The sequence below is a fragment of the Eumetopias jubatus genome, unplaced genomic scaffold, assembly GCF_037043125.1.
Source record: "Eumetopias jubatus isolate StellerSeaLion01/CBP00866 unplaced genomic scaffold, mEumJub1_p1.0 scaffold_10, whole genome shotgun sequence".
Taxonomy (NCBI): domain Eukaryota; kingdom Metazoa; phylum Chordata; class Mammalia; order Carnivora; family Otariidae; genus Eumetopias; species Eumetopias jubatus.
Window position 1 is genome coordinate 56,812,722 of NW_028274816.1, and position 11,603 is coordinate 56,824,324.

The window sequence follows — 11,603 nt, forward strand, 5'->3', positions numbered from 1 at the left end:
CGGGACTCGATTCCAGGACCCCAGGATCATGACCTGAGCCCAAGGCAGACGCTTAACCAGCTGAGGCACCCAGGCGCCCCAGAAATGATCTGTTTCTTAGTCTGGTTGTCAGTTACATGGACTGTTTAGTTTGTGAAAATTCGTCTCTACATACATCACCTATGTCTTTATAAAATATACATATTAATGGCTAAGTGAAGTGTGGTATATCCATGGAATGGACTAGTACTTGGCCATAAAAAAGAAATGAAGTATTGATACATGTGCTACAAAGTGGATGAACCTCAAAAACATCATTCTAGCATTCTGTGCCGGTAGCTCTCTCGCAAACATGGTGAATGTTCCTAAACCCGCCGGACTTTTCTGCAAGAAGTGTGGCAAGCACCTACCCCACAAAGTGACACAATACAAGAAAGGCAAAGATTCTCTTTATGCCAGGGAAAGTGGCGTTATGACGTTATGGAAGCAGAGTGACTATGGTGGGCAGACTAAGCCGATTTTCCGAAAAAAGGCTAAATCTACAAAGAAGATTGTGTTGAGGCTTGAACGTGTTGAGCCCAATTGCAGATTTAAGAGAATGCTGGCTATTAAGAGATGCAAGCATTTTGAACTGGGAGGAGCTAAGAAGAGAAAGGGCCAAGTGATCCAGTTCTAAGCTTCATATTTTGTTATATTATGAAGACAATAAAATCTTGAGGTTATGTTCACTTCAAAAACAAAAAAATTACTCTCAGTGAAGGAAGCCAGACACAAAAGGTCACGTATTGTAGGATTCCACTTATATGAAACATCTGGAATGGGCCAATCCATAGCAACAGACAGAAGATGAGTGGTGGCCAGGGGCTGGAGGAGGGGCGAGGGGGAACTGTCTGCTTAATGGGTATGGGGTTTTCTTCCACGGTGATGAACATGTTTTAGATCTAGATAGAAGTGGTGGTTGCGCAGCATCACAACTATACAAGATGCCAATGAATTGTTCACATTACAATGGGTAATTCTATGTCATACATTTTACCTCAAAAAAATTAAAAGTGTGTATTATACTTTCATTTAAAAATTGCATGAGGGAAAGCTTGAGTCTCTGAGAACTTACTTAACTCACCAAAGTTTATACAGTTAGCAATTCACCAGGATCTTGATTTGAATGCAAGCTCCTCCCCACAAATGTCCTACTGGTTCCCCGCCCTAGCGCGGTCAGCCTTGCAATGATTACCATTAAGCATTGGCCGTGCCTTTTTTCAACGAAAGGAGTCATCCACAGGGAAGAGACGCTAAATCTTTATTGTCACAATAATCAGGGAAACGATATATTCTGAGAGGTGGCTGATGAATCCTACAAATTCTGTCTCTTCAAGGACACCAAGACTTATTTAAAGACTGTGGAAGAAAAACAGAGATTAGGATAGTATCACAGTCTGTCACCCTCCAAGACAGGATGATCAGTTGCCTCTCCAACGGGAGATCTGGTCTACCCCTCAGAACTAACTAGCATGAGTAAGTAGAGCAGGAGAACGACAGGTGCATTGATCAGTGGCCATAGGAAGGTTTAAGGCTTTCTCTCTCACTCTCAAATTTAATACACCACTATTGATCATTTTAATTTATTGGTTATTTAACACAAGTTACATAGTCTCTTATTTGAACAAATTTACTAAATTGGTAATTTTCAGTGTTTAGAAAGTTATAAATAGGCAGGCCAATAATGCTGACGAGGATAATTTGGAATAACCTAAAATGTCACACCCACACTTGAGATGCACATACCCTTTGACCCAGTGATTCCACTCAGTTATTCTAATAATAAATTGTAAAAAGCCAACCCTCACACACTCACTTAAACATCAATGTAGAAAGTACCCAATAAAGACAAGCAGGTTATACTTTCATAGAATAGTATATCTGTATTTTGAATTTGGTGAAAGCATGAAGAAAAGTGAGGTAGGTTTATGAATTCAGGTGGAAAAATCGCCATAATGTGTATATTTAAATGAAGATCAAGTCACAGAACAAAAGGGATAGTATTATTCATTCATGTTTTAAAGGACCTTAAAATTGTTATCTTTGTGTAAATGCATGGAATAAACCCGGAAGAACACATCCTGAGCAGCTGGTTGGATTTCCCGCCATGGAAGAGAGTAGGAAGCAAAGAGGCAATATGAGCGGGACAGAGAGGGGTGATGTTTTACTCCCCATATTCACGTGCTGCCTCAATGTTTAAGTGAGCATCTGTTCATGAGTCACTTGTGTAAATCAAAATCAGTATTTAAAAAAATAAAAGTCAGGGGTGCCTGGGTGGCTCAGTCAGTTAAGCATCTGCCTTCAGCTCAGGTCATGATCTCGATGGGCATATTCTCGATGTCTGTTTCCACATCCATAAAAAGGCGATTTTGGTGGGGAAAGAGGTAATGAGTGGAAATCTAATAACTGAGCCTATCATAGGGGCTCATTTAATGGGACCAGTTAGTAAGTGCTCTCTGCACAAAACCTCATAAAGATGATGGGATTTAACACTGAGTTTGGGTATAACCTATCCCTTTGCGCCTTGTTTCCTCATTTCTCTGTGGGCATAATGACACCTGTAATCATTCCCCAAGGTCATCATGAAGGCTGACTGAGACACTATTGTACACTCAATAAAATCCTCACTGTAATTCAAGAGCACGGAGATGAGTGAGCTCTCCATGGTCTGTTGACCAGGCTCTTCTTCCCGCATCTTCTTTTCAGTGGAAACTGACCTCATTTCTTCATCCTCATGGGGTCAAGGACAGATCATTCAACCCAGGGGCCAGCAAGATAGAGCTCAGAGGCCAAATCCAACCTGCCATCTGTTTTTATGACCCTTGAGCTATTGGTTTTCTTATTTTTAAGTGGCTAACTGAAAATAAAAGTCAAAAGGTGATTGATACTTTGTGACACCTGAAAATTATATGAGATTCAAACTTCAGGGTCTATAAGTTAAGTTTTATTGGAATACAGCCATGTTCATTTGTTTTTTATTGCCTGTGGCTACTTTTGTGCTACTGGGCAGAGTTGAGTGTGTGAGAGACCATAAGACCTATGTGCCTAAAATACTTATGAATGGGCCCTTTTCAGGAAACATTTGCTGACCCCCAATCTAATCCATCACTGGGTAATGTAGACCTCAAGCTTCCCTTTCCATTAACCTAGAAGGTTCCCCACTTTAAGAGACCCCCGCAACACACACACACACACACACACACACACACACACACACACACCCACACACACCCACACACCCTTCTTCCCCAGCCAACTTACTCATGAGGAGAGCATTGCTTCCATTTTCCATCTTGGTTATAATTTTTTGTCAGTGAGCACCAACTCCGATTCAAAACATAGCCCTCCTTGGTGCATTTGTGAAAGAGTTTTCTTCCGTAGAAGAAGGGGAAGGTACACTTGGGGGGATCTGCAGAGAAAGGAAGGAGCAGAAGGGGAAATATGAACATGGCACGTTTTAGGATCAACCATCACTAAACTCACCACACATGCTTTGTCTACCACACCCAACTCTTTTCAAAGTGGTCAACACATGGAGAACAGTCAGGATTCGGACTTAGGTATATCCAACACCAAAGTCACTTAGCCAGCTACTATCAGTCGCTTCTCGGATCCTTGGCATCCAAGACAGCCCCTCATAGTGATGCTCACCTTGCCCGGTACAGTATCGCCATCTGCCTTGGAATTTCTTGTCGAGTGAACACCAATCATAATCGCTGTGGATGGAGATGCAGTTGTAGTAGATGGTGTCACCATACAGAAACGGAAAGACGCAGGTACTGTTAACAAACTCTGGAAAAGAGGAAACACGCTGGGTGTGGGGCAAGCTTGCAAAGGGAATTGACTTTCTAACACCTGCCCCAATTATCTGCACCATGCTTGCCCACCCACTGCCCCGCGTCCAAATGTGGTTGGTCTCGCTAATTGTCTTCCCTGTGTGTGGCACAAAATACACGTGACCAGAGGGCCCACACATCACCTCCTAAGCCAAAATTCTTGAGTCTTTCTCCTAGTCTCATTTCTCCCTCTCTCCTAGAAAAGTAATCTGGTAGCTTGCCAGAGTTGGCTCCTGAGTATCTCTCAAAGCTATCCACCTATCTCTGCACTTTTATCACTACCTAGCATCGCACCTTGCCTTGACTATGACAATAACTTATTTCTGGATGCCTCCAACCTGTTTGTCCCATCAGTTCTCCACACTGCAGGGAGAATGTTCATTCTCAAAGACCAGCCTGCCCCTGACGCCAACCTATTAATACCCCCCTGCTCTTAGGATCAGAAGTAGCATTGAAATGGCTTATGATATTCTGCTTGATCTTAGACTTCAGGCCTCACCTTGGATCACCCTTCCTGTGTTTTCTCTGCTCACACTTTGTTAGGTGTCCTGCGTGTGCCACCATCTTTCTTGCCTTGGGGATTTTGACATGATTTTCTCTGCTTGGCAGGAACACTACACACCCTTTGCCTCTTTACCCTCTTAGGTTCAGCCTAGATGTGAATCTCTATGGAACTTTCTGGAACATCCAAACTATGCTAGATCCACTTGTATTGCACTTTCGTACAGGTTCCCATTCCTTATAATTATTATTATTTTTTATTTTTTTTAAAGATTTTTATTTATTTATTGAGAGAGAGAATGGTAGACAGAGAGCATGAGATGGAGGAAGGTCAGAGGGAGAAGCAGACTCCCTGCTGAGCAGGGAGCCCGATGCGGGACTCGATCCCGGGACCCCAGGATCATGACCTGAGCCGAAGGCAGTCGCCCAACCAACTGAGCCACCCAGGCACCCTCCTTATAATTATTTAATGCATAATGACTTGTTCAGGGTCTTTCTCATTTGTCAGAAGTGACCCCATGTATCTTGTTCAAAGCTAGACCCATGATATCAAGCGATAGGGACTGGCACACAATAGAGACTTAATGAATGAATATTGGTTGGCCCTTCATAAGCCTGAAGTAATTTTGACATAAGATTAATGTATTGTTATCATTTAACAATTATTATTTATTGATATGTGTTATTTATATTTATTATTTAATAATATTTATTAACAATTATGTTTCCAACCTTATTATGTTATTTAACCATGTTATTTGTTATTTTGATGTTTATTATTTAATATTTTAAATTATTTAACAATGTGTATAGCATTAGTTATTGTTATGTTTATTATTAATTAGTTATTATTATGTATTTATATAATATAGCTTACTCTCTGCCAGACATATTACACATAGTTTACGAGTACTAATGCATTTAATGATATCCTCACATCAGTCCAGGGAACTGTCATGAGGCTCTTGCTAAGGTCAGCTTTGGTCCTCAGCATGTGATCCCTACGCATAGACACCCTGCTGTCTGCCGACTACCCTGAAAATAGCTTTCTTCTGACTCCAAAGCCAAGAGGGCTGAAGGGCCACATTTTCCAGTACATACTCCAGGCTACGTTGGTTCAACCCCTAAACAAGTGATTGGTAATTGAAGCAGTTAAGAAACCAACCAACATTTTGGGACTCAAGTTTCCCTTTCACTGGCTTGACTACCCGACAAAGTGTTCCCACATCTCCGTTTCTCTCGAAACCCCCGATTTCATGAGTGCGTAGGTTAAAACCAGTCATCCACACGTGGAAATGGTCCACTTCTTCCAAGAACTGAGACACTGAGGCAACGTTATCTATGGTGAGCACGTAAGAGTTCCATGATTAACTTTCTAACTTAAAAAGCAGATACAAAAGATCACATGTAGGATTCCATTTATATGAAATGTCCAGAAAAGACCAATCTATAGAGATGGAAAGGAGACTCATGGTGCTTGTGCCTGAGGATGGGGATGGGGGGGTGATGGCAAATGGATACAAGGGCTCTTCTTGGGGTGACGGACATGTTCTAGAACTGGATTGTGGTGATGTTTATACTCTTCTGTAAATTTACTAAAAATCATTGAATGGTACACTTGAAATGGGTGAATTTTATCAATATGTGAGTTGGCTGTCATGACTAGGGAGGGCCTTTAGTGCCAGAAGAATAGCAAAAGAAAGCAAAATGGTGGAAAGTGCAAGGAGTTTCAAGAACATGATATCGGTGTGGCTAACATTTGAGATGCTAACGAATAGAGAGATGTCTCCTTACCTAGGACCGGAGGGTGTAAATGGGTAATCAATTCTGAAAGAGAAAAAAAAATGGGTAAAATTTAGACCACCTCCTAAAATACTCCATTCCTAGACTAAAGACTATAAAGGATTTTATTTTTTATATTATTATTATTTATTTGAGAGAGAGTAAGAGAGTGGGGAGGGTCAGAGGGAGAAGCAGACTCCCTGCTGAGCGGGGAGCCTAATGCAGGACTCAATCCTGGGACTCCAGGATCATGACCTGAGCCAAAGGCAGTCACTTAGCCCACTGGGCCACCCAGGTGCCTGACTAATGACTATTAAAATACCTTGAAGTACATGTAGCCAACTGCCTTCGTGTTGCAGAAAAACCCATGCTATCACATTCTAGATGACTTGTGGTCACTTCCCATGGGGGCGGGCTGTCTCATATCTACCCAAGAAAGGCCCATTAACTTAACTCAGGTGTTAAAGACTCAAGGTCTTTCTCGGAGTAAGTTCGAGTAAATCTAGTGTCACCCAACTTCTACCCATTGGTTGAAATTCCACAAGTCTGAAGATTGGAGGGAACGTTGTAGCTTTTGCCCACATCAACATTTCAGGAAAACAACCTGTTTGTTCAGTGTAGCCTCAGTGGTGATTTTGTTCTGTTGTGTTTTCACTTCTTGGAAAATTTTGCTCTTGTATCATCCCTGAGCCTGTTCTAGGGAGTAAGGTTAGACCATAAAAGCCAGGTTAGGCCTTGCTAAAGACTAGAAGGGAAATATGAAGGCTTGTTACCCAATAACATTGACAATGTCTAATGCGCTGTTGCTATGTTCCAGCTACTCTCCTCAGTTGACCTTCAAAACAGCCTTAGGAGAGGTTCTAATTTAGAGCTCTCTCTTTCTCCCCATTCCCCCAAAAGTTTACAGTTGAGAAAACAGGAACAGAGAGAGTCAGGTGACCACCAACTGGTGGGAACCAGGTCCAAAGTCAAGAAGTCTGGCTTCAGAGGCTGTGTTCTGAACATGATATTGATACTATCTTGGAATTGTCACTTCCCTGCGCAAGTGACTTAATCCATGAGTCTCACTTTGTCTCTGATACAACAATGCTAATTTGTAGGTTCAAATGAGACTCTAACTCAGGAGCTACTGTGTGGTGTGTCTGGCATCCATGTTAGGGGATTGCAGCCCTGCTCTTCAGAAAGAAGCTAAAAACATGTCAACAATTTTGAAGGCATGGTTAAATAAATGGTCATTGGGGTGGTTTTTTAGGTGCCCGCCTTTGTATTTAGCACCTTATGCCAATTATCTCATTGACACTGATGCTTGCCCCTGTAAGATTGGGATTATTATATATTTATCAGTTACGTATTAATAATGACCTCTATTTTGTAGATACACAAATGGAGGTGTACAGAGGGAAATCACTTTCAAAGCCACAAAACTAAACAGTTCAGGTACTCACGCTCCAGAAACTGAGCCTCTAAAATGATCCTGCCTCTGGGGGGTGCTCTTTCTGTCCCTGAAACCCTTCTAGGAGCTGCCACAAAGCTGAGCCCCCTCTGTGTCCTGGTGGTGAGTTAGGATACTTTTAGCATAAAACCACAGGTGCTGACATTTCATTACAAACTCCAGCTGCCACTGGGTGAGTTTTCTGCTTTGTCTGTCACAGTGCTCTTGGCTTTGCCAACACAATGGCTAATGTTCGCCCACCTCTCATCTCTGCTGTCTGTAATCCCCACAGCCTTCTCATTTTACAGATGAAAGAGCAGAGAGAGACTTTCACCCAAACATTGTCCACAGTCAAAAATGGGTGCAGCCCGGGTTCATGTCCACCTTGGTCTGGTTCCAGGGTACTGGCTATTTCTTTCAGACCCCGGTGCCCCCAGAAATGGTCCTTGGCCATTCCCATCTATTGATATGGCAGAATACGACCAAATCCTTACAGATCTTCTGTCCCCGTGCTTTAGGTCATTAGCACATCACGCCTCCGGCCAAATATGACTATTTTTACCATTTGAGAAATGGTTTTGACCCCTCCCACCTGGTCCTCCAGGTCCTCCTCCAGCTAATGATGCTGGAGAAACACCAGCATGGATACTGACTGAGGACCTACAGTGCGCCCACTGGGTTTTGAGAAAGGGAAAAACAAAGCTGCCCGACATCCAAAAGCCTGGCCCCTACTGCTCCCTGTGCCACAGATTACCAACCACACCCGTCCCTGGGCTGAAATGGGTGGCGGCTGCTTCTTGACCGACTGACTACCTTCCTCCTCCTTCTGGTCTGCCTTCCCCTCAGAGAGGGTTTGTGGACACCCAGGCACAGAATCACCCCTGCTCCCTGGGAGCACTCAATGGAATCAACTCCGGCTTCTCTGACCCAGGCCCCCAAACCTCCCACCTGGAGCCCAAACCACGGAGCCGGTTCCAGCACCCTCGACGTGGACTGCCCTTGGTACCCGGCGCATGCGCGGTCTCCCTGGCTCCGGAGAGCGGGGAAACTAACGCGGACCGCTCGTGCGTGCATGCAGGGCAGGACTGTTCCAGGGGTTTTGCCTACCGTTTCTGCTTTAATCCTTACCCCAGCGACGTGAGATAAAGATCACTTCCTGTCTACTGAATTTGTTTCCTGGGGAGGCAATTTATACGGTTCAAACGGCAACCAAGTTACAAAAGGGAAATCGTGAAAGAGAACTTTCCAAAATAGCATATAATAAATGTCCTCTTTCTCTTCTTTCTGTTTTTTTTTTTAATTGTGGTAAGAACATTCTGCATTAGATCTACCTTCTTAACACATGTTCAAGTCCACATTACAGTCCTGCCCACTGCAGGCAGACCGCCCTCATCCTGCACCTACTAAACAGCAAGCCCCCGGCTCCCTTCTCCCCAGCCTTGGCATTCGCCCCTCTGCCCTGTGTTTCTGGGAATCTGACAATTTCAGACACTTGATACAAGCGGAGCCTCCACACCCTCTATTGTGCACCAGCTGTTATGCTGTATGTCAAAGACCCCAGAGACAGTTGGGGGAATCTGTTTCCTGCCCTGCTCACCCACAACCGCTGCATCCCCAGGTCTCCCCTTCCTGCCGTGACCCCAGCTCCCCTCCTTCACCCACCTGCTTTCAGCTCACTCACACAGACAGCCAAGGACAGCCAGCTCACTAGACTTCTCATCACCTCCAGTTACCTGCAGACGGCCTGCCCCCGGAGCAGACATTGCCTCTGGTTTATAGGCTTCTGCCCCTCCCACGAGAGCTGCTCTCTCACTGCACAGGGCACCAGGACTGACTCCACGGCAGGTTCTCCGTGCCCTAACTCGCGGGGTGCATAGAAGAATCAGGAACATCCACCTGGGAATGCACTATAGCAGCATGCTGAGAGTGGGCTCCCTGCACTAGCTCCAACCCCCTCACCTGCACACGAGTCAGAAATGCAAATCCTTTCTCCCCGCACCAGACCTGCTAGAACTTTGGGGACAGGACCTGCATAGCAACCAGCCCTCCAGGTGCCCCAGTGCTCGCTGAAGTTTGGGAACCCCTGCCCTGTAGCTTGCTTGATCCTTCCATATCCATTTCGTGCCATTTACTCTCTTAATTACTGTTTTTTTTAAATATTTTATTTATTTACTTATTTTAGAGAGAGAGAGTGCACACACGAGTGGGGGGACGAGCAGAGGGAGAGAGAGAATCTCAAGCAGATGCTGCACTGAGTGCGGAGCCCCATGCAGGGATCGATCTCACAACCCTGAGATCCTGACCTGAGCCGAAATCAAGAGTCAGAGGCATAACGGCTGAGCCACCCAGGTGCCCCACGTGAAGGACAGATCTTAACCCCAGTTCTGAAACAGACATCACCACAGCTGGCCGTGGGGAAGGGAGGGGACCAACCTCACCCTTCAGCATCGGTCTGAGCTAAGATCATCCCAGAGTTACCTCACTTACCGCCCATTTGCAAACACTGGGGGACTGGCTCCTGGTTAGAAACACATCTGCCTTTTCCAAATAGAGATGAGAAAATGGAACTGGAGAAACTTTGATAAAAGCACAGAGCCCAGAGAAGCTGCATTTCTCCCACCTGCCACATAGGCTTTTGTTTCTTGAGTTCTGCTATTTTGCTAAAATGTATGGATCTTAACGCGGCCTCTGGCCTCTCTGCAGATAGGGAGGTCACCTGTTAGTCCCACATAAGCAACAGGGCCGGCACGAGGCTGGGAGGGGTCTCACACAGCTTCATGTGGTGGGAATCGTGTCCCTGGCTTGACAGCTGGGGAAACTGAGGCAGAAGTGGCAGAGCACAGGTTCACTCCGGGCAGCCAGCTGAGTGGCCCTGGAAAGTTCCTTTTGCTTTCTGAGCCTGTATTCCAAATCTCTGAAATGTTGGGGCTACACATATTCCATTCGAGAGCCCAGCGAATATTCTTTCTCTTCCTTTCTTTTCTTTTTTTTTTTTTTTGAGTTAATCATTTTCCATCACACCATTGTTCCCAGTCCATAACCACGATTATTTAGGATGCTACAAACAAAATCAGTGAGAATGTGAGACCAGTTCTCCACACCTCTTATTTAAATCAGCTAATGTCTGCGGCAGATATTGGAGTTTTTGTTGTCAGGGAAGAGACCACCTTTGGCTTTGATTTATTTCTCCCTTTTGGGGGGTAAATTTTATTTATTTTTAAAGTGTTTCTTTTCTTTTTTTTAAAGACTGTATTTATTTATTTGACAGAGAGAGACAGCGAGAGAGGGAACACAAGCAGGCGGAGTGGGAGAGGGAGAAGCAGGCTCCCCGCGGAGCAGGGAGCCCGATGCGGGGCTCGATCCCAGGACCCTGGGATCATGACCTGAGCCGAAGGCAGACGCTTAATCAACTGAGCCACCCAGGCACCCCTCTTTTCTTTTTAAAAAGGATTTATTTATGAGAGAGAGAGAAAGGGTAGAGGGGAAGAGAGAGAGAATCCTGAAGCAGACTCCCCACTGAGTGTGGAGTCCGACTCGGGGCTTAATCCCAGGACCCCAAGATCACAACCTGAGCAGAAATCAAGAGTCAGCCGCTCAACCTACTGATCCACCCAGATGCCTACGGGTAAATTTAGAAAAATGTTCTTGGTTCTAATGATCACTTCTCCCAAAGATCATGGAAAGTGATATTCCTGAATATTCATGAGGTCACAGAGGCAGTGATAAACACATGCAGTGTTGGGGAGGCACCTTCTGGAGATTCACCTGGACCCACCCCCTAAAGGCATGTCCAGGACACTCCGAGCGGGACCCAGAACACCCTACCCTCTGGAAGGGCCACCATGGACATCAGAGGGGACCCATTATTCCTTTCTTACTCAACTGAATCGTCATTATGCCCCAAGGCAGTCAACCAACAGTGATAAAATATTTTTCAGAACCAGAGTTGGTATCTAGCCAACAGTGCTTATAGGGTTGAGATGAGGAAAAGAAAAGGAAAGAAAAAAAACCCCAAAACTTAAGGTCCTAAACCT

At 44.8% G+C, this 11,603-nt stretch overlaps 2 protein-coding genes across 2 annotated transcripts; one reads left to right on the top strand and one right to left on the bottom strand.

The window, feature by feature from the left end:
• Positions 1 to 331: 331 nt before the first annotated feature.
• Positions 332 to 655, top strand: LOC114197200 (large ribosomal subunit protein eL42-like). Its single transcript, XM_028088159.1, has one exon. It carries the CDS (start codon positions 332 to 334, stop codon positions 653 to 655), a length of 324 nt encoding a protein of 107 aa, XP_027943960.1.
• A 2,620-nt stretch (positions 656 to 3,275) lies between these two features.
• On the bottom strand, positions 3,276 to 9,289 carry LOC148163251 (binder of sperm protein homolog 2-like). The gene is made up of 3 exons (XM_088026948.1): positions 9,232 to 9,289; positions 3,670 to 3,810; positions 3,276 to 3,427 (listed from the first exon to the last, which is right to left on the bottom strand). The coding sequence occupies exons 1-3, from the start codon at positions 9,287 to 9,289 to the stop codon at positions 3,276 to 3,278; spliced, it is 351 nt and encodes a 116-aa protein (XP_087883074.1).
• Between the last annotated feature and the right edge of the window lie 2,314 nt (positions 9,290 to 11,603).

Coding starts and splice junctions, on each gene's coding strand:
- LOC114197200 (XM_028088159.1), top strand. CDS start 332: ATGGTGAATGTTCCTAAACCCGCCGGACTTTTCTGCAAGAAGTGTGGC.
- LOC148163251 (XM_088026948.1), bottom strand. CDS start 9,289: ATGAGAAGTCTAGTGAGCTGGCTGTCCTTGGCTGTCTGTGTGAGTGAG. Junction 3,811..9,231: donor TGTGAGTGAGCTGAAAGCAG/GTGGGTGAAGGA, acceptor CCTCTTTTCCAG/AGTTTGTTAACAGTACCTGC. Junction 3,428..3,669: donor GCGATACTGTACCGGGCAAG/GTGAGCATCACT, acceptor CTTTCTCTGCAG/ATCCCCCCAAGTGTACCTTC.